The 23,000-nt window shown below is 40.3% G+C and overlaps 2 protein-coding genes across 3 annotated transcripts in view; one reads left to right on the plus strand and one right to left on the minus strand.

The window, feature by feature from the left end:
- Positions 1-23,000, minus strand: part of ATP6V1H (ATPase H+ transporting V1 subunit H) — a 286,404-nt gene that overhangs the window by 48,540 nt on the left and 214,864 nt on the right. The window lies entirely within an intron of this gene.
- Positions 5,185-23,000, plus strand: part of RGS20 (regulator of G protein signaling 20) — a 41,164-nt gene continuing 23,348 nt past the window's right edge. The window contains exon 1 of one of the 2 annotated variants that reach the window (XM_057397787.1): positions 5,185-5,726. In XM_057397787.1, the coding sequence (XP_057253770.1) occupies positions 5,604-5,726 (123 nt within the window). In that variant the 5' untranslated portion in view covers positions 5,185-5,603. The remainder of the gene's footprint in view (positions 5,727-23,000) is intronic. The other variant, XM_057397788.1, reaches the window with a different exon arrangement.

The raw sequence follows: 23,000 nt of genomic DNA on the forward strand, positions 1-23,000 counted from the left end.
ACAATTACACACAGGACTGTGGTTCTCTCACTTCTAGTCCCTGTTTCTGGTATTGTTTCAGTACTCCATAGCAAGCAGAGAAAAAATAAACTCATGGTTTCAATTCGGTGCCCAGTGTGATCTCGTATTTGGAGCATGCATTAGGTCATCCACGGTCTTTTTTTTTCATAACACACTATTTATTTTTGCCTAATTGCATCACCTGCAAGAGTCTAGCACCATCCATTCAGTGTGGCTAAAAGAAGACAGACTGCTACTTTCCGTTTTCTATAGAAAAGAGCTTTGAAAAGCTGTGATTCAGCATGTTGCTTCATCATAAATGGTAAGCTCTGACTTTACTATTCATTTCACAGGTGTTTGGGAAGCTGCAGTAAAATATATTTTCCTAGTTTCTGTAAACTGTCTGAAAGTATGCCCCTACTGACTTAGCAGAGAGAGAAGGGCAGATAGCAGAAATAATTGTAATAGTAATTACTGTTTTTTTAAACAGGAGTACCAGGGAGCATTTAAGGAACTACCAAACATTAAACATGCCATTTTTACCGGGCAAGTTAATAGGGTCTCTAACACAATAATCAAATTAGTGAATGCAATGTGCCCTATTAGAGAATGAAAACAATATATTGTTTCTCAATATACCTACATAATAATATACTTAATCTACATATTCTTCCATGTCATGGAATAAATGCAAAACATGGACAAAAAGTCAGTACAGCTTTGTAAGGTACAATCATGTTTCATAGCTCTTCAGGAGTTCTTCATGTGTGTGGGAAAGGCTGGTACAGACAGACACCATCCACTTGGATTTATTTCCAAGAGGCATTCACTGACATGCCTCTGGAGGTGCTCTTAAGAAGAAAAAAAAAAAACAAAACAAAAAAAAACAGCTTTCCTGGGTTAAAAGGAAAGATCTGTGCATTGATTCATAACTCATGAATGAGACACATCAACAGAGGGCAGGAAGAAATGATCAGCATTCACAGCGCAGAAGGGTCTTCTCAACAGAGGGCAAAAAGCATCTGGCTGGAGTCCGTGCTGTTCTTCACGCTCACAGGTGTTTGAGAAAGGAGGTAAACAGCGTAGTGAAAACTTTGCTGATGATAGTGCTACTCCTTTGACAAGTGCACAGTTGAACTGTAAAACACCTTGCCAGAGGATGGTGGGTATGCTACAGATTTCCATGTGCTCCCATCTCCTGTCTGTCAAACATCAGGCACATCTGAAAATTTTCACTTGGTGTGAATCCCGTGAGGCAAGCTTGGTGTAAAGGAACTTTATTGCAAGGGTAAGCTTTGAGAAAGAAAAACATTGTACAGTCATTGCAGGAATCTGTCCCATGTGCCTGTCACCACTATGACAGCAAGAGGTAATCCTCAGCAACCAGCGCAAATACATCCTAATTATCATCAGCTTCAGAGAGTACCTCATGGTGCCTTATTCAAGCTGGTTGATTCTCTGAACTGGATCTTATTAAAGGTTATATTTTGAGAAGTTCTGTGCTCCTTTTTTTTGGTAAGCCTCATTCCTTCAGGGTTCAGGTGCTGCAAAACAATTCTCATTTAGCTAATTTTGGTCAAGTCAGTGCTTATCCATTAACTCATGGCAGTGCATCTTCATTTGAAGTTGCTATGTTTAGATGAATTTACTGATGTGTGAAACAGAGGAAAATGAAAGCATGTCAGCATGCAGGAATAAATTTCATCAATTGCCTGAATCACAAAGAATAAAAATGTTCAGTAGTTTAACACTAGAAAAATGAATGCAGATGAGTCATCTGCCCAGTAAGACTACAGACAGCTGGATCATGAGATTATATTTCTATTATCCTTTCCTTCTTTAATAAGAACAATGTCTCATATATTCTGCAAATTACATAAGTGTTTTGCACACCTGCAGTTTAACCTTTCAGCATTGTGTACATCACCTGGCTGTCTCCAGCATGCCTGTACAAGTTTTTAGCATATGGAGGAAATGGCTTGGAAAGTTTACCCAAGGAAAGCACACGTAGAAGGTCAGGAAAAGTGAACACACTTCCTTAAGTCACAAAATATTATTGACGAAAAATCAGAGATGGCAGAATCTGTAACAGAGAACATTCTCAAAGTGGTACCTATCCGCTAGAAAAGCATAGAGACTAGCTTCATCTTTGAGAGCTACCATTCCTAAAACAAGAGTTCATTTTACCCTAAGGTTATTCATCCAAGGATTCAGATCAGATCTTCTGAGTGCTCACTTTTACTTTTGCAAGGCTTAAACCCCATCCTCCCAGGGCAATGTGGAAAGGAGCAGCTTGTACATTGTATGACAAGGGTTGGATGTGAGACTTAGGCATGGGCTTCCTCACATGACTTGTTTCAACAACAAGTCCCCATGGGTGCACTGCAAGAAGAGCAGGACATGTTTCTGCTATCACAGAACTAGTGCCAGGTGCAGACACTAAATTAAACCTGTTATTTTTTAGCAAGGGGGACTCTATAGCACGAGAGGGGCAACAGCAGAGAAATAACTACAAGTGTGCATGTGGGTTGCAAGGGGGAAACCTTAGAGGGAATCTAGCTGGTTTTGTAATGTGTGAAGCTTGAAGCCATTCTGAGAATCAGTGTCTAAGCCCATGCAACACTAATATAATGTAGAAGGGGTTTTGTTTTCTAGATAAAATGAGGCAGAGAAATATGAAGAAACTAGCTGAAGGTCACACACATGGGGAAAAACAAAGCATGTGCTGTTGTAAATCTAAAATACTCTTTTCCCCAAAGCACTGCTCTCCAGTATGGAAGAAAAAAGTAGTGCAAAGTAGAAATTCACCTGCACCACAGTTTTGCAAATGTCATACCAGGCAATCTTCTGATTGCTCCACCACTTCTTTGAAACTAAGTTTTGCATGCTTAGTTAACGAACCACACATATATCCTCAGTAGGAATGGTGTTTTCAAAAGAAAAATAAACTAACATTTTATTGTAATAAATGGACTAGATGATCTGTAAGGTCCCTTCCAACCCTAATCATTCTATGATCCTATGATTCTATGATAAATATTTCTTCAATTTTTTTCCCTGGTAGAATAGAACAATTGTCAGAAAATTCAAAGTGAAGTGCTGTGCAGAAACAGGAACACCAGTGCAAAACAACTATTTATACCCTTGAGAGATAAATGCAGGTGGAGTTGAAATAGTAGGGTACATTATTTTAAGGAGTAGGAACAGGTGTCTGTCTCATGAATATATACATCCATATTGAAAGCCGGAGGGTCTAAGAGTCTCCAGTCCCTCTTTGCAGCCTATAGCATCTCTCCTTCTCTCACTGTCAGTCTCTGCTGCTTTGTGCCAACAGCTCTTGTCTGGACAAGGGGGTCCACACCTCAATGTGTAGAAGCAGCACTGCAGGATGAGGTGAAATAAAGCCCACTTCTGGGTTAAAAAATACAATGCAATAAAACAAAAATTAAATTAAATTAAATTAAATTAAATTAAATTAAATTAAATTAAATTAAAAAATAAAATATCCTCTAACTTCCTCCTCTCTCACAAGAAGAGGCTAGGTCAGAGCAGCAACTTCATGAAGGAAAAAGGGAATGCTGCTGACAGTAAGCCTGGCTAGAGGACAGAAAAGAAGGTGGTTACCTAAACCTCAGCAGTAACTCTGCCAAAGTGAGTCTTATTACCAGAGCTTATGCAACAGCTTTCTTCCTGTAAGATGACTTCTAATGCAATTCAGCTTGTCAAGCCAAATGCTGGAAAAAGTGTTCTGTCGTTGCTCTTCATTTTTCTCCTCAGCACTGGAGTGGGTCCAGAGAAAGGCAACAAAGCTGGTGAAGGGCCTGTACTACAGGTCTTATGAGAAGCAGCTGAGAGAGCTGGAGTTGTTTAGTCTGGAGAAGGGAAGGCTCAGAGGGGACCTCATTGCTCTCTATGAATACCTGAAAGCCAGATGGAGAAAGGAGGTGGTTGATTTCTTCTCCCAGGTAAGAAATAGGACAAGAGGTAACGGCCTCAAGCTGTTCCAGGGAAGGTTTATATTGGATATTAGGAAAGAATTCTTCACTGAAAGGATGATCAGGCATTGGAACAGGCTGCCCAGGGAAGTGGTGGAGTCATGGTCCTTGGAAGTGCTCAAAAACTGTGTAAATGAGGCTCTTACTGACATGGGTAAGTGGTGGACTTGGCAGTGCTGGGGTAAAGATTGGACTTGATGATCTTGAGGTCTTTTCCAACACAGTTGATTCTGATTTCTCCGAAAAAAAGGCAGAGATGTGACCAAGACATGCCTTTTCATAAGAGATGAAATGGAGGCAGATGGCACTGTAGATATGACCAAGACACCCCTTTTCATAAGAGATTAAATGGAGGCAGATGGCATTGTATCTGCCTTATATCTACTGTGCTGAACTGTCAAAACCTTTGACTCTTGGCAGAAAAAAAAATGTTGGCTTACACATGTTTTTCAACTTGGAAAAAGATGTAAACTCAAAATAGATAGTTTCCCATCAGACACGTTTAAAATGGAAGCTTTCTTGCCTCCCCATTTATGGTAACTTCTCATTTGAAAGCTTCAGCTAACTCTAACAAAAGTACTAAAAATATAAAATTATTAAAACTAGAAGTATTTTGAAATTATTATTATATTAGCAGATTGATTCTTTTTAGTGCACACTAACATATGTATGAGTTTGACTTTCTGCTTTCCAGGATAAGATGTTTTAAAAGGCTCCCAAATGCTTTCCCACACAAGGAACACGATTATTTGCTTAGTTTTCATTGCAACAGCATTGCTAATGACCAAAGCTATAAATAATGTTAATAAAATTCTTTAAATTAAAATTTCACAATAATTTAATATTCCTCCTATTTTTATTTTTGTGTGTGTATGTGATTTTCCCTCAAAAGAGAAACCAAAAGAGAAAGCACCAAAAATAAATAGCAAGAGGATGTTGACAAACATCCAGGTCCTGGCAGACCTCTATAAAGCTAAGAGAAATAATCTATTAATAATCTACCTGCAGTCTTAGTCTTTATATTTAGTTTGTCTCTATCCTCAGAGATGGCTGCTACTCGTGTGGTGTTTTCATTGGAGCCGGAAGGATTACCAGTAGACCATCTGTTCAGTCAGTGAGAAGGATGTGATTGACAGGTGCCACTGACCTAAGACAGACATCTCCATTTCATGCTGCCTGCAGAGTAGAACTACATGCTGAGTTGCTTCTTCCTTCAAGCTGCAAATGAAATACATCCACTTCAAGGTGGTAAAATGTGTTTCATTATTGTTACAGCCTGTTCCTCTGACATGTATTCAATTTACTAAAACCTATGAAGTCGTATATCTAATCTCTAAACTAGCACGATGCTGAGGGGATGAGGCGCTGCAGATATCTGAGGGCAGATAATCCTGTTTGTCTCCAGAACTGTGGAGGCTGCAGGAGGAACTGGCAAGCTGCAAGAGGCCCTGACGTTTGCCCATCAGTGTAAGGACGAGCCATCTCTATGTTATTGTCGTTCAGCCCAATGTCTGGGATTTGGTTTTGTTTCATTGTTAAATAGAAGTGGTGCTTTTCCAAGAAAGGTCGTTGTAAAATTGGATTCAGGAACAGCCTTTTTATTTCGTAATGTGGAGGCAAGTTTTGCTGTACTTCAGGACTCACAGCTACCATGCAGACAACTGCCAAGCAAAGGAGACCTTTCAAAATGAAGAAGAAGAAAATATTAAAGGAGCACAGTGGATTTTCAAGGTAAGACAAAATCCAGGGATATCTAAATGTCCTGAAGGAGGGGTGAAATGCTGTATCTGGAAAGAAGCAGAAAGAAATAGTTAATGTCATGTATAACAGCCATATACTATTTGTCACCAAGACATCAGTATTCATGTAGTTCTTATTTATTTCTGAGCCTTGTCCTATGCCCTCTTTTCCTCAGTGTGTTGCAATCACAGTGACAAAGGAGGTGGTGATCTACCTACCTGTTAAGTGTCTGTTTTCAAACAACATATTAAACATATCCGTCTAAATCATAAAAATGATTCATACTTTGTGAAGCTAATCTGTGGCTTAAAGGGTGAGGGAAAGCATGTTGTTTCATGGTGTTTAAACACTGAAGAGGTCTACATTTTTTACTCATGCTACCTCAGATGGTTTTTACTGAGAGTTAACAAAGGACATCCAAATGAAATCAAACACAGCGTAATACTAAAGTCTGTTTGGGTGTGACAGTAAATCCCTTTAGTGAACCTGTAGAGCTGGTTAACAACAGGCATGTAGCATGTAGATTTTGTCAAAAGCCCGAAAGCTGCCTGAGGGGTGAAACAATGATATTTATAGTGGGTAGCACACTCTGCAGCTCAAGAAAGAGAGAGAGACAGGTGCAAGAAACCATATCTTATAGAAACTTTGGTGCAAAGTGGTGCACTCTAGTGCATAGTAGAGAAGAGAATGTGGCAGCAAAGTCACACATTCTCAGAACCACAAACTTCGGGGGTTTCTCAGACAACCTTAGCACCACAGTGGGGAGGGAATAAGGCAGCCAGTCAAGGTAGTTGGCAGGGTTGGTGAAAGACAAGACAGGGGAAGAAGCCATTCCCCGTTCCACATCTGCCCTACAGATGTTCAAGTTAAAGCAAGAATTGTCTTCTCCACCCTATCTGCTTACTTAATGCACATCTGCTTCCAGGAGGCCATTTAATTTGAATTACAGAAATACACTCATCAAAAATCCTAAATAACTTTCGTTACTTTTGCTGAGAGGAAATACTACAGAAGAAATACTCAGCCTCCTTTGCCACTATCAGGAAACTGTTTCCGATAATGAACCAACTGCACTCCTTTTATAATTTCATGTCATTCTGTCTCATTATCTGTCCATTTAGCACTGGGGACATGTTGACTGTCTCAAAGCAGAGGGGGTTTTGTCACAGGCATAATGGCTCCTGAATTCAACCCTTGGTAGTCGTAGCTTTTAAACCCATGTACTGAGTTCTTCACAGCTCATGTCTCCAGTCATTTTTCATTTAGCCACCCTTCATCCCAGGTTCCTTTCAGCTTGGTGATTACTTTTATAGCTGTTTGTTGCTGAGTTTCTGAGAACATGGTGCACAGGACTGAGTCAGGGATCTCACTTATTACTACACAGACAACTTACTATTTCTCTGCTCTGCAAAGGGATTTATCTACAGAAGGACCTAAATGATACTGCAAGGTTCAGGACCACTTAGTGTCCAAAGTTCCTTTCGTCCACTGGCTATCTCTCCCATTCACTTTGTTCTGTGCTTATGTTTCTTAAATGCTACAGCTCTGCCAGTGTGTCTCTGGTAGCAGGGACAGCCTGCAGCCACAGCCCAGGAGATATTCTGTAACCACTTCAGGTGAAATTGCTGTCATGTGGAAGCTCTTGTATGAGGTTACATGCCATGGAGAGCATGTCTCCAGAACTTAATAAACCTCATCAGCAGATGATCCTTTCACATATGTAATGTAAGCAATGCTACTAGCAGTTCATGAGTTTAGAAGGACTGTGTTAGTGATAGGAAATTAGAAAACTTAGACGTCTAGAAATGTGTACAGCCCTGAGACTGGGGAACTAAAATAAATTGCAAGCTTTACTTCACACAGGAAGGAAATACCTTTCATTTTTACTGGTAGGAAGCCAAGTCAGGGAGATTATATGATTTCCTAGTACTTAGGAAATCAACTTGGAAGTTTGTAAGGTTCAAGACCAGTTTGTCACTTACACTCCCAGAATAGCCAAGATCACATTGAAATTTCTTTATTTATTATTTTCTGATGGCATTGAAGCCTGCAGAAAGTTCAGATTCTTTCTGGTAAAATGTTTCCATACATGACACTGGTCGCTATAGACAAACTATGTTCTCAGACCCATCATTTGTGTCTTTGATCAGACTGATTCCCCAGTCCTCATTAGTTCCCATGTTCATTTCCACCTTCTGTGAGATTTTGAATTTTATGTTTCTGAATGTGAGCAGTGGCTGCTTCTAACAGCAAGCTGTTGTATAATTCTACATGCCAAATAGTAAAAAAGTTGTAATATTAAATAAATTGGGATTTTAAAAAATCTTTTAACAGAACACTTGAATTAGGTTTATTTATTCTTGAACACGCTTTCAAAGAGAAACTGAATTACAAGAGAAATGTTTTTGAAAAGTGGTAGGCAGAGTTTAAAGGCCTTTTAAATTCTCTTCATGACATTTAAATTAACTCAATGAGTTGTTTATTTCTAATCTCCATTTGCATTGCTTAAAAAGCCTTTTCCTCTGACATGTTTTCATCTTGTGTTATAGAAGTGGTAAAAAGCAAAAGTGAATAAACTGCTTCTGGACACAAAGACGTAAAGACTTACTTAACCTGGCGCTAATACAGACACATTCTTGTGTGGTTCCAATGAACTTTTTGCAAGTTAACAAAATAAACACCCCAGAAACATTACACTGTACAAGGAGATGGTGAGAGGTTGCATATGTATTACACCTCTGAGGGCACTAGTAGGTGATAATGGGCCGACCAGTCTTAACCTGGGGCCTCCACCCTCACTCATGGACCCAGCAACTCTATTTAAACTCATCCCCGAGGACCTGTTCACTGTCTACTTGAGCCATGCTGAAGGAGTACTGGCATCTGCTGAGTGAGAGCCATGCCTTATGTGGTGATGGAGCCACCTGGTTGAGACCTTAACCCCACCTCAGCTGACTTTCTGGCTTGATCTGAGCTGTCCCTTGTGAGCATGGGCTTATCTGGTGACTGGGGACCTGATCTTAACCCTGATCTGAAGGGTAGATTTGCTGTGACACTGCCTTATGAAGTGGACCTTGCTTGGATCATCTCTGTCCATACTGTTTGCCTTGCTTGAATACTACTATAGGATGGCCTGTGGGATCCCCGTGGCTTCCAGCTCACCTCCCTGAGCATTCGTGTCTTCAGACTAAAATAACCCAGTTCCCTCAGCTGTTCCTCATAAGACATCTAGGTAATCTCAGCTCTGAAGAAATCCTTTGGGTTTGGAGATGACAAACATGAATCCATGAATTGCATGTAATGTGGAAGTTGCTTGTGACCATGCATCGCTCATCTAAATTACTTAACAACTGCTATGAATCATGATTTGTTTAATAAAACAAGTCCAGAAAAGTAAAAAATCATAAAAGATGTTACTTGCAAAGGACAGTATGCAGTTGAATGCACTGCTTTGCCAAGTACTCTTCAAATGTCTTTAAGTGATGAGTGCTGTCAGTCATTAATTACTGTTAACAGACCCTCTGAAGTCAGATGTTGTTTTTATCTTTTATAAGAGTAGGAAAAGTCCTGATATTAGTTAATATACTCACCCTCTTCAGATATAATCTGTCCCAAGTACTTTTTCATGTCAGGAGTATTTATTTGGTGAAGTCTGGTTTTCATACTTAGTCAGGGTAACATTTGTATGTCTTAAAGCTTGTGATTTTGTCATAGGGTGCTAGGAACAAATCAAACAGTAATTTATGCCAAGAACACATTCCTTCTGTTCTTTTGAACAGGTGTTGTGCTTAGTTAAATAGGCTGAAACATAGCTTAATAGTCACATTTTATCTATTTCTTATGTATGTTTGAGTTGGGCAGGGGACGCAAACTGTATGCCTGTGGATTGAATCACTTCACAGCTAACATTCTTCGTCTGTGCTAAAACAGTTATTCTTATACAACAGATGTAAAATATGAGGCATGTTTGATGCTCTGTTCTATTCAAGAGCAACATTTCAAAGGGACGCAGAATTCTGGAAGAGAAATAGGAGTATTACAGGGTATTTAGGACCACTAAATTATGTAATATATAAATCAGTCTACCTGATCACTTCTTTGATAATACAGTATACTTCTAGGTAGGGAAAAAGTTGGGTATTTTGTTGAATAGTTATAGATTAAGATAATGACATAAAATCATACACAGTTGGTTTTAAAGGTAAGCAAAATTATTTCTAGGACAAACTGGAGAACATTATCTCTGTGGTCTTTTGTACTGGTTAATTTCGTCTTCTTGACTTATACCCTCTATAACAAGTGTTTACCTTGTGTCTGAAGTGTTTTTACTAGTCAAGAAAGGGTCAATCCTGCATATTTTACAGACTCTATCAGTCCTAAAGTATCAATCCTTTGGAGACATGTAGTGGTCAGCAAAATATTGGTGCGTATCTCGTCCGCAGACCTATAGGGAAGATTAAGGCATGTCAGCTCCCAGCCCTACAAGAGGGGTCAAGTGGAAAGTGGAAGTGGCTTCTCTTGCTTGCAAGAGTCCTCCTTCAAGGAAAAAATTGTTTCATTAATTGCCACTTTCAGAAGTCACAAAGTTCTCCTGGGGCACAGGAGGCAGTATTTCAGGCTTACTCCATACCCAGGTCTTTAGCACTAATTAGGGTCAGGTCATCCATGCTGTGAGGACTGCAGTAGTCATTTGGGGGGTTAGAGTCCTCCTTTCCATCTCATCATCTAAAGTGGTAAATATGTTAGTTTAACTATATTACTTGTAACTGTGCTAAAGACATTTTGTGTTCAAGTGATTTATGTTCATCAGGGCATGAACCTGCTGATTGAGTAAAGTTTTCTGTGTTGGGTGAGGGAAGTAAAACAAACCGGTAAGATGGAAGTAAACCATACACAACTGGAATTCAAAATAAACATTAGTAGCTATTAAAGGTTACTCTTATAGCTAAAACCAGCATGATCTATAACAGGCCTTGTTCACCCCAATGACCACCATTACTCTATACTGCATTTAGGTGTGCTGGTGTCCTCTAGAGCCCGTGTGTCTGAGCTGTGGACTAGGTGTCTGCATATGTGTGAGCATGACTGAGTACACAGGGATAGGACTAAACAAGCCACCACTCTGGAGAAGTGGCCATCAACAGAAATACCAAATAACATTAGGCATACAACTCTTTTTTCTATTGTGAATCATGGACACAGACATGCTCCTGAAGTTAGTCCTGTCCTGCCACAGGACAGGAGAGTGCTTTTGCATTTGACTGCCCATCAAATACTGGTGTTGCCCAAATTATGGAAAGTCCAGGTTCAAAACCTTCCTCTGAGCTGACTGGAAGCCATACACAGCAGAAGAATAACCTAACTACTGACCACAATGTGTCTGGGGTCCCTTCCTTCCCTTGCGTTGAAATCATTCTTTGCTATATAATAATTTAGTATTCCTTATATAGAGAGGGTGGTGATGCTTTACTGTGCTTAAGGTACTTAGCACGCAAGAGTCTGAAATGCAATAGGAAATACTTCCATTCCCCTTTTTAACAGATATTCAGTGAGGCCCAGTCCAAAATCCACAGGGAGGTCCCTTGCAGCTGATTGGAAAGTCATCCTCCTTTTCCTCCATCTGGTTTTAGCTGGGTCCAAGCCAGGGAGGACACTTCTCAAAGCTGAGGCTGACAGATCACTTCCAGTGGCTAGGCCACCAATCTGGGAGATCAACCCATGCAAATTCAGAGTGAAAAAAGGATCTGAGCCTATTGCCTTCTGTATCTCCAACCTATATGCTAACAGCAGCATTCAGACATGTAGGTCTGAGGTGGGAGCTGGGTACTATCTGGGACTGTGGCTCACAAATGAAGGGCAGTGCACATACAGTGCAAAAACAGTCCCCCTGACTTCTTTTGAAAGATGCAGCACAAATGCTCTTTCCTGTGACTGAGAGTTTCCTCTGTCCTTGTGAGGCAGCTCCCCGTGCAGTGTGTTGGTGGTTTTGGGTTTTTTCTCACACAGAATGAGAAAGCACATGCCAGTGCCTAGTTCAGGTCTGTGGGTCCTCTGGAAGCCATGCAGGAGCACAGTGTGCTGTGAATGGGACACCCTTTAGCAAACCTAGCCCTGAACGACATGCAACAAGTCACTGGTTTGGCTAGTATCACTGGATAGGACTCATTTTCACCACTTGCTTGCTACTCCTGGACAGCCTTGCAGAGACCTTTCATGTTTGGATGGGGTTTTCATCTCCCCATGCCTCCTCTGAATGTCCGTACTAGATTAGTCTGCCCCAGGCAGCTTATACCATTAAATATAACTCCTTTAAATATAGCATGTTTTTATCTTTAGCGTCATACATGAATGTAAGAACAGATGAACACAGCTTATGCAGGAATTATTCTATCAGGCAGAAAATTGTTTGGTTATTTTTCGCTGTGGGGATGGTGAACAATGGGACAGGATGCCCAGAGAGGTTGTGAAGTCTCTATCCTCAGAGATAATTCAAACCCTTCCTGTCACAGTCCTAGGGTGCCAGAGAACAGGAGGTTTGGAATAGACAGTCTGCAGAGGCCCCCATTCTATGAAACAAAGAGCTCTTTACAGTGTCTTTCTTTTTAAACTGTCCTATAATTACATGGCATAATAATATTTTTAAATTAATAAATATTTTTCTTTTGCATCCAGAAACACTGTTGTGAGAATAGCGAGCTGTGTTGCTCAGCCTTGTCTATGAGCCAGCAATAGCTGTGCAGACAGCAATCAGAGGGCATTCTTTTGTAAAAGTTGTCAAAATAATCATGTGCTACACATTAATGGGTGGATTACTTGCACATTAATGGTGTGCAAATTTTCTAGTCCTCAGAGACACTTTGTGCTAATTTGCAGCCATGTGTTTTTCCAATTTAGTGATTTACATATTTTACCTTTGAAATAGCCCTAATACTTTCTTTTTAGCTGTCCACCTTTGAAATGAAAAATGGGGAATTCTGGGCTGATTAGGATATTACTGACAGAAAGAATTCAATGAATTAAAAAAAAAAAAAATATATATAAACTATTTTTACACTAGTTCTGGAAATTTTTCAGCAAAACAATCCTAGACTGACCTGAATAACAGCAACTGTTTTCATTACTATAAGATGACCTTCTTTAAGGGGAAAAAATGTCATGCTAGTTAATAAATAACCCACTCATTCTGAACCTGAATCAAGTAATTTGAGATATGGGTAACTTCAGATTTACAAATGTATTAGTTTAGGTTATCCTTCCACCATAAAGAATAAACAGTTTAGATAAACAATACCGGGGAAAAGCAACATTTCTCTGGAAAATCATGAAGGCCTTCTTAAAAAGGTATCTAGTCTTAAAAAGGTGTCTGTGAATCAGGAATAATTGACCTTTACTCCATCTCTTTCACACCCAGGCTAATGAAAGTAAATGATTTCCAGTAAAACACAAAACCAAAATGAAGTACCTTTGTACATCACCAGCCCCAGAGTGATTAAGACATAATACAGCTGGTGCAGCTCTGATTTGTGTTTTCTCCTAGAGGCCATCATGTGGTAGACATCACCTGAGCACAGAGTTGCCATCACATCCTGCTTTATTTCCAATACACCTCATATCCAATTGAAAGAGGAATTGTGCTCTCTTTTTTTTTTTAGCTCAGATTTCTCAGGAATTTCTGAGTGCCAAAGGAATCCCTGAGTGCCAGAATAAGTCATGCTCAGGCTGCAAGTGTCAACCAGTCCATTCTAATTAGTAAAACCTTCTATGCATCTCACATCACCTGAGAGTGGTGTAGGGTGCAGTATTACTGAAGGCAGTTCTGTGTGGGAACTTGAAAGTGTCGTCTGACCTTTGCTGCTAGGATCAACCATCCTTAAGCCCTTCCTGGCACATGTTTACCTCGCCTGCTCTTTAAAACCTCGCTAACGCAGACTCCACTGTCTAGGCAGCCTGCCCCAGTGCTTCACTATCTTACCATTAAAAAGCCATTAACCTACTTTTTAAATCCATTACTCCCTGCTGTATATGTAGTGAGCATGAAGAATAATTTACTCCTTACCCTTGCCTGTTTGTATACAATGTGTGCTAACTGATACCTGTTTCCTATGACTGGTGCAAAGACACAGAAGTCATAAATCACATACAGGTTTTTTCACAGCAATTTCTTTCCACAAAAAAATTCCGAGTCTAGGGGAAAATAAATGTTTCTTTCAAGCCATTCAGAGCTTACTCAGTCCTACATTTTGCTGGCCCCTTCTGTGCAATAACAGGACAGCTTTTTGCTCACATTTATTTGCATCTCTTTATGAGCCTGCTTCTTCTAGTCAAAAGAAAGATGCAAAAAAGAGATCAGAATATCCTACTGCAAATACCATCATTTCAAAATGCAGCTCCATGTTGCTAGGTGACAGCCATGTGCATGCTCCTGAGAGCCGGTCAAGCCCAAAGCCCTGCCAAGCCAGGAAATGCAAGGGAGAGACTGGAGGCAACACAAGGGGTGAAACCACTTTTCATGTACAATAGTAGTAAGTGTATATTTAATCTCAAGCATTCAGACTTAACGCTGAGGCAGGCTGAATGTTATTTTTCCGTCAGTCAGCTCCAAAATGTGTGCTGAAGGGTAATGCTTGGGAAATGGCAAAGATCTGTGAGGAGGACAGGCCTGGCTTGCAGTGAGTCTGAGCCTGTTTACTGGCTGGTTTTGATGTCTGAAATGTTTTGGTCTTTTCCTCAGCTTAGCCTTGTGCTGGGCGCTGGAACTTTGAGAAACTTAGATATTGAGGTCTGTAATTATACAGATCTTCAGTCTCCCACTAGATGGGGTTGCAAACAGCTCAGGAGGCTGATTGTCCTCAACAGTATACTTTTACTGTTATTCTCAAAACAGATAATCTAAAATACCATAGCATAGAATCACAGAATCCTAGAATAGTTAGGGTTAGAAAGGACCTTAAGATCATCTAGTTCCAAACCCCCTGCCATGGGCAAGGACACCTCACAATAAACCACGAAACCCAAGGCTCTGTCCAGCCTGGCCTTGAACACTGCCAGGGATGGAGCATTCACAACTTCCTTGGCCAACCCATTCCAGTGCCTCACCACCCTCACAGTAAAGAACTTTTTCCTTATATCCAACCTAAACTTCCCCTGTTTAAGTCTTAACCGTTACCCCTTGTCCTATCACTACAGTCCCTAATGAAGAGTCCCTCTGAGCATCCCTACAGCCCCCCTTCAGATACGGGAAGGCTGCTATGAGGTCTCCACGCAGCCTTCTCTTCTCCAGGCTGAACAGCTCCAACTTCCTCAGCCTGTCTTCATACAGGAGGTGCTCCAGTCCCCTGATCATCCTCGTGGCCCTTCTCTGGACTTGTTCAAACAGTTCCATGTCCTTTTTATGTTGAGGACACCAGAACTGCACACAAGACTCCAAGTGAGGTCTCAGGAGAGCAGAGTAGAGGGGCAGGATCACCTCCTTCGACCTGCTGGTCAAGCTCCTTTTGATGCAGCCCAGGACACAGTTGGCTTTCTGGGCTGCAAGCGCACACTGAAGCCGGCTCGTTTTCATTTTCTCATCAACCGACACCCCCAAGTCCTTCTCCACAGGGCTGCCCTGAATCTCTTCTCTGCCCAACCTGTGGCTGTGCCTGGGATTGCTCCGACCCAGATGTAGGACCTTGCACTTGGCATGGTTAAACTGTTACATCATTTGTTAAAAGCAGGAACAGATTGCAACAAACCAGGAGCTGCCCAGTGACGCCATCCAAGCAGCAGCCAACGATCTTACAAAATGTCATGTCAGTTTTCCTTATTCACTGTTGCAAGTGCTTAATTACACTCACAAGAAGGATTAAAATTGTTCTCAGGAGTCTAGAGATGTCAGGTGTAGGCTGAGAGATTCATACAGAAAAAGGAGAAGGGCTCAACTTTGTTCCGTTATTCATTCGTTTCTATTTGTGAACATAGCCTAATTTCAGGAAGTAGCTGTGATTTTTGCTGTGACATCTTGTGTGGTTTACTTTAGGGCTCATTAAAGAAGAAAACAGTTCTTACTGTTCTATTGACTTCACTGTTGCTTTTGAGGGTAAGCAAGTTAAGAGCAAAAAAACAATGGATCAAGCTTAGACCGAGATGGGATAAAGTATTTTTTCACGAACTGCATAATGATTGGTGTTTATTGTCAGAGGTAAGAGGATTATAATATTTTAAATTATTAACTTATTTGTATTGCAGTGCTTGAATTTGTAAAATCCACGGTCTTTTTATTACCAAACTGATTTGTTTAAACACAAGCATTCTTCTGGGAGAGTTGTCTTTCAGGAAGAAAACCTTCCTTTAGGGATTCCTTTCCAATCCTGGAGTTTAATATCCAAAATAAGCTTTGGCACTCAAACCCTTTGTGTGTTTTGGTACTTGCAGCTTGTGCTCAGATTTGCACAGGTGCTGAGACTGCAATGGAAAAGTGGCCAAGTTGCTCCTGTCCATCCCTTCATCCTGTTTTTTCATTTGGAAATTCTTGCTCCATTGACAAATTACATTACCCAGAATTCTGCGTGTCAGTAAATGGGATATCTATAACATCTGTATTTAATGTGGTCTCTAAATAAGAGGGTGAGAGTGTTTATCAGTTTGCATCCAGATCTTCTGGATGGTTTGGCATGGAATAGTTGGATAATCCTCCAGTCCGAAGACTGATGAAGTGAGTCACAGCCTGGCACAAATGCCAAGGACATTTCTTCAAACTAGCATTTCTTTATGTTCACTGAAATGTTTGATTCTAAAAGATGGTTGTTATTTTTATGACAGACCAGACTTCCTCACTGCACTGTGTTTATTCTGCCATACAGACCTCATGCAGATAAATGCATGTGCTTTATTTAAGTACAAAAATAGCATCTGCTTGAATGATTTACCTGACCAACAATGGCATGCTATAAAATTGTTTCAGACTCATAAAAAAACTCTTAAGTATCATACTGGCTTCTAAGCAGGCCCATTTTAAACAGAATAAAAAGCCAAACTCTACTGATTCTTACCAGCCTTTCCAGATCAGGAGAAATAAGTTAAAGGTATTACAGATCAGAGAAGAAATTACAGGCTACTGCAGACAGAACACATTCAGTCCCATTTTGTCTTTTCTGTTTGGTCAGGAGGTAAGTTTAAAATGAACTGTGGAAAGGAGATTGGGAGGGATGTTTCCTTTGCCCAGGCAGAGAACATGGTCCTTCAAATCAGTAGTAAAATAGAGGGAAACCATCAGAAGTGTGATCTGTTACGGAGTTGGTTTGAACAACAATGTATAAAGATGGGTTATAAAAATAGGTTTGTCCAAATTTCTGCCCATATGGACTGCTGTTCTCCCTCTCTCAGGACCCATGTAGAATCCACAGCAAAATGCACTGTGTTTCCAATTGCAGGGAAACATAACAGACAGCTCCGGAGTGGCCAGAAGAAAAGGTCCAGCCGGCAGAAGGGAGAGTCAGTCCCTCTGAGCATCAGATGGGAGAAATATGGTTCCACAGGAGCATACCAAGTGTCTTTCTGGAAAGCTCTGGGGTTTTTCCTTCGTTTTTTTCTCTTGAGGTCCTCTATATCTGTAATCTGTAATTTGGTTATCTGTGGTGTCAAGGAAGACCTGGCAACTGATACTATTTGTAAGTCTGCCCCTAAAACTAAAGCAAATATGACATTTAGCCAGTAATATGTGCTGTCTGCAATCACAGTCTCTCTAATCCATGCATACACTCCTATGTGGGTAAGATCACATAAGGCATCTCTGAAAGAAAGATCAGTTAAAGAGATTCTGCAGGCCTTTCCCAGGCCTTTCCCCTCACTTCTGCAGGGGTACAGGAGTATCATGACCTCTCTAAATCAGTACTTGTTCAGAACCATTAATAACTTAGTACACTGGGGTGCATATCACCTGAAGTTTTCCCATTTCCCAAATACGTTCACACCTTCTCCTCACTGCCATTCGTATCAGATCAGCTCTTCTTCCTCCCATCATCATTCAAAAGTCTTTTCAAGATGATAGAGGAGTACGCCTGGCCACCACCTCAAACTGGTCCTGCAATGAGACGAACATAGAGTTTGCTGTTCATCAGCCAAGAACATTCTTGTTTCTGATACTATTCTTTTTAACCTTATACTCTATAGCAGTCTCTTATTGCCTGATCTTTATTCTTTTGTTCTTCTTTTTTGAATGAATTATAGTGTAGTTTAGCTCTGATCTCTTTTCATGTTCTCCACTACATCTTTTGAGTGATTTTCTCCCATCAGCTTTTAAACATGGCTGCATAATTCCTCCAATTCCTTCATATTTTATAAGGTCAAAAAACTGATAAAAAGTCAGTGGCAGAAGTCACAGTGACTTCCTCGGGAATCTTGTCAAGCTGGAATATTAATGTGCAGCCATGTTGTGCAACTGCACTTTCAGAGTCACTCTGAACTACTGTGAAACCTCAAGCTGTTCAGGAACATTGCTTCCCAATTGCCCCATTAATCTTTGTTTCTGAATCAGCTCTGGAATGTAACTACAAAAGACTTTCTAGACCTACACCACATTGCAGTCATGTCAGTTTTGGATTCTTCTTTAATTTAACTATATTTATTACTTACCAAGCACCTGTGTGGTAAAAAGTCTGTGTAATAATTAGGTTATGCGTGACCCAGAATATCAGTAGTATACCTGCAGGTTATGGCTGGATGGGTACCTCTTGAGTGACATTGATCCTATAAAGATATTTTTCCTTTGCTAATCATGAAAAGAGGAAAATATTTATGTCTTCAGTTTTAGTTCATTTAATTTCCGTTTTTGGCAGGGAAGAGGACCCCGCACAAAGAATAGTGCTTTGGCACCCTCCTTCAGCTGTAGAGGGTCCCCATTCAAACTGTAGGTGCACAGTGACACCTTCTGGAAGCTTGTCACGAGAGCTACTGAGCAGCTTCCTGTCATCAGCTGGAAAATCACAATTTTTATATGTAGAAGCTAATTTCTTCTGGTCAGTGTTTTGCCCAGACCTTTGTTACAGGTTCTATGACGTCGCTGGGACTTAAACTAACATAATATTGTTGTGATGGGAGAATTTTTCTTTTAAAATCAACCCAAATCCATAAGGTTTTTTAATGATTCCAAATAATTCAAAGGTTTATGGAAAAAAGAAAAAGGAGGATAGAATTATAGATGTATGCTAACCTCATGATTTAAAAACGGAAGTGTAGTTAGTATTACATTTTTAACTAATTATCAATATATAGAATACAGCGAGGCTTCAATTTGCCATACATGACAAATGAAATGAAGGGCATAGTTTCTTAATGCAGCTGTACTTCAGCAAAGATTTCATTTTTCTGTGTGTCATACTGCAATTCCTAATCAGACCTCCTTTGCCCAGGCCACCAAGTCTATCAGTCTGCCAGAAACTGAGTCACCCAGGATTTTAAGCACATAAGTTGTGCCACAGAACTCCATCCGAGGGCTCACAATCACTACAGCGTCTGCATGCATCAGCTGGACTGAGGCCAGAATGGGGAGCAGAGTCGCCTCTGAGCTGACACTGATGCTATAAAGCCAGTTCAGTCCTACTACAGGAAAACATCTTCTATTTCTAACATTTAATACCATCTCAAAGATTATTTCTCTTTATGCTTCCTCTTCCTTAGAAGTAAGAAGGATGTGATATGTAGGAGTGGAAAAGAAACAGGGTTGTGAGTGGAGACAGCGGAGGCTAATTTCCAGACTTCCCAAGACTTCAGAGTAGACGCTGACTAACACAAATGCTGAAGCAGAGAGTTTGGGCAGAACATACATCTGGGATTGGCCAACCCTGATAAAGTACATCACCCCAGAAAATAACCTTACAGTGCTGAAATAATTAGAAAAGTAGTAAGCAGAGCCATGAATAGCAAACAATTCTGGCTGCACTGAGATCAAAGCCAAGTCTAGCCATGACGATAACTTCTCGAGCATTAGTCCTAACATAATGCAATCACAGGTTTTAGAATAAGACCTTAGTCCTCCAGCAAAAGGCTGAGAAACCCTGTGCTGTATATATATGCAGCCCAACAGATACATTTTGACAGTATGAATGGCATTGCATTGAGAGGAACTTCCCAGTGGGATTTTCACCTTTGGGCTTACACAGAATAAATTCTACTGGTGAATTAACACGTTGCTATTAACATTGGTGAAAAATCAAGTACTAACTGGCATCTCTGTGTGTGGGACAAGTCAGTTAATGCTCTGCGGAACCATGCAGGTCTGTGTTTGGTTTTGCATGTTAGAAGACTGGTTTATTTTGCCTCTCATCGTCATTGAACCTACATCTTCTATTTGAAGTCAATTTCCAATAGATTCATTAAGAGAAGTTACTTACACCTGTAAGGAACCGATGTTCAAAGAATGCAAACATTTAAAAGTTAACAAAGCTGTTTCCCATAATATCACTGGTGTTATGTTCACTTTAACATATGGGTATTTAAAATGCATCTTTTAAATTTTTATAATTTTTTTTTTACATTTTAAGTTTTTATTAAAAAATAAGATGAAGCAAACACTAGAATACTGCTGATATATTGAAGAAAATTGAAGTACAACTAAAGTCCCTGGAAACTCATTTTACACCAGAAAATATCTTCACTCCCAGAAAAGCCTATCAGTCTTCAAAGTGATTTGTAACAAGTGCACTTTCATGTCAATGAAAATAGTAAAAAATGGCTTCTCCTTTCTGTTTGAATTGCTCCCTAATTCACTATGAATCAGCTCCATTCAACAGTTTAGAAACTCTCAATTTAATAATTGAAGTGAGCAGGAAACACTAAAATAGACTGGTACCTGTAATTCACCACACAAATATGTATGACCGCTCCTTGGGCAAGGAGCAGAAGCTCAGGTATGAAGCCCAGCAATCTGATTTAACACCTAAAAGCAAAACAGGCCCCAAAAGAGCTGGTGTGTGCATCAGGTCACCCACTGAAGTCTGACTGTTGAAGAATGTGGAATACAAAGTTATTAAAATACAGATACATGTTCTATATTGCCTTTCTTATAAGCTGTTCTTAACATTTTCAATGAGAACAAATAAAAGAAAAGGTGTCATACAAGTTTGCAATAATAATAAAATATTATTGTAGTCATAATAATAACAATGATAACAACACCTTTCTTCATTTCCACAAAGACAAAATTAGGAAAATATATTAACTGGACAAGTCTGCAGAAAGAGAGAGAATGGAGTCTAAGAAACATACAAAGGGACAATACTAAATAGCAAGGGCACCCTCAGATCAAGCCATTCATTTCTGATGTGGAATAAAACAAAAACTACTGCATGGTAGATAGATTTCCCTCCTTAAAGTTTGTCAATAACTTACATAGACTTAATGTGAAATGTTCAGGGGAGTCTATGTCATGGTTTAAACTAAAGAGATTTTCTTTTCCTAATGCCTTACATACTAGTAGCTAATATCAATACTGAAATTTAGTCCTGATTTAATATTTACCTTGTATGTTATAAATAAAAGTGATATTATATGGGATAATTTTATTAAACACACACTTTGCATGGAAACTCCATTTTCCATAACATATTTTTTTTAAACAAAAACAAGACCCAGGCCAAATACTCCCATGCCTAACTAGATTGTCAGGGTGTTTACATTTTGCTTTCTCTCTGTCCTAGTGAAGTTAACCTGTACAAAGCAGGGCAGCAATGGGAATTAAGAGTAAGGTCACAGACATGCATGAGCATAGCATGCTACTCTGATGAATCAGGGAATTTTTTTTCACACATGAGAAATGCATGTTCAGATTCCTTCCAGGCGTTTGAAGGGATTCAGTCTGTGTCTTTCAGCTCTTAAGGTCCCTCAATGTTAAAACCCATTTCAACAAAGTCCAAGCACTTGTTTATCCAGTTCTGTCTTATACAGAACTGTTTATCCAGTTCTGTCTTTTACTGTAGTGACAGGACAAGGGGTAACGGGTTAAAACTTAAACAGGGGAAGTTTAGGTTGGATATAAGAAAGAAATTCTTTCCTGTTAGGGTGGTGAGGCACTGGAATAGGTTGCCCAGGGAGGTTGTGAATGCTCCATCCCTGGCAGTGTTCAAGACCAGGTTGGATGAGGCCTTGGGTGATATGATTTAGCGTAAGGTGTCCCTGCCCATGGCAGGGGGTTTGGAACTACATGATCTTAAGGTCCTTTCCAACCCTAACAATTCTATGATTCTATGATTCTATACAGCTCAACATCAGCCTGCATCCGTTATTCAGGGAGAAAAGAGAAGATGCCTGTTTTTGAGAGCACTTTAACCCTCTAAACTGCTCAGCTGTTTCAAGGATTTAGGTGGCTGCATACATATGCAATGATTCAGATGTACCTGCCTACAGAGCTAGGTAGAGTTGGCTACAAACACCAGGCACTGGAAGAAGATTAGGAGAGCATGAGTACCATCTCTTTATACAGTGCTATACACTATCACTGTGCATCACCAGTACTGAAACAAAAAAAAAAATAGCCATCTTTGATAAGGTATTAGTTCATCATGCCCTTCCTGATAGGAATGCAGAGGATGAAGCAAGACCATACCTTCCAAAGGGGTTACACTATGCCAGTTTTTTAAACCTGAACTTGTTCAAGCATTCCTGCTAAGATTTAGAAAGCTAGCTTGGACTGTAGTCCAGAGAGGCCTTAGGGGAGTCACATCCACTCACTGGTCTGGGAAATGACTGTACTTCCTAGCAGAGTGACTCGAGCTGGATTCAAAGGCCAGTGGTGTTAAACAGGTGTTTGGTCTCAGGGCACATGAAGAACTACCATGGTACATTTACTGAGATTTTCTTCCCTTTTCTCTGCCAAGGAGTGAGCCGGTATCATTTAAGCTTAATTGGCAAACCTACAACATTTCCACGGGTCCTGTCCAGGCCTCGACAATTGCAATTCAGCAGAGTAATGCATTTAAGATCCCAGCTGTGTGCTTTGTGCCACCACCAAAAGGGCAGAGATTTGCAGAAGGGCACCTTGCCACCCTGACAGTCAAATACTAAGTGGGGTTTTGGGGTGGGGCGTTCTATTTTTACCGCTCTCCTGGAAAAATTGTCCAGCTTCCACCCTAGTTCACCTCTCTGAATAGACCTCGGGGAACTCTCTGCTGCTAAGCAACAGCAAGCTCTCCATATGTGCAGGAATGGCATCTTTCCCTGCTGGTCTCAGCTCTAACGAACACCTTCCCCAGGCACAAACAGCACCACAGCCATGTTCTCTCATTGCAGCAG

The sequence above is a fragment of the Pezoporus wallicus genome, unplaced genomic scaffold (genome assembly GCF_028554395.1).
Source record: "Pezoporus wallicus isolate ANWC-B61680 ecotype Strahan unplaced genomic scaffold, APGP_CSIRO_Pwel_v1 contig_227, whole genome shotgun sequence".
In the NCBI taxonomy this organism is placed as follows: Eukaryota; Metazoa; Chordata; class Aves; order Psittaciformes; family Psittacidae; genus Pezoporus; species Pezoporus wallicus.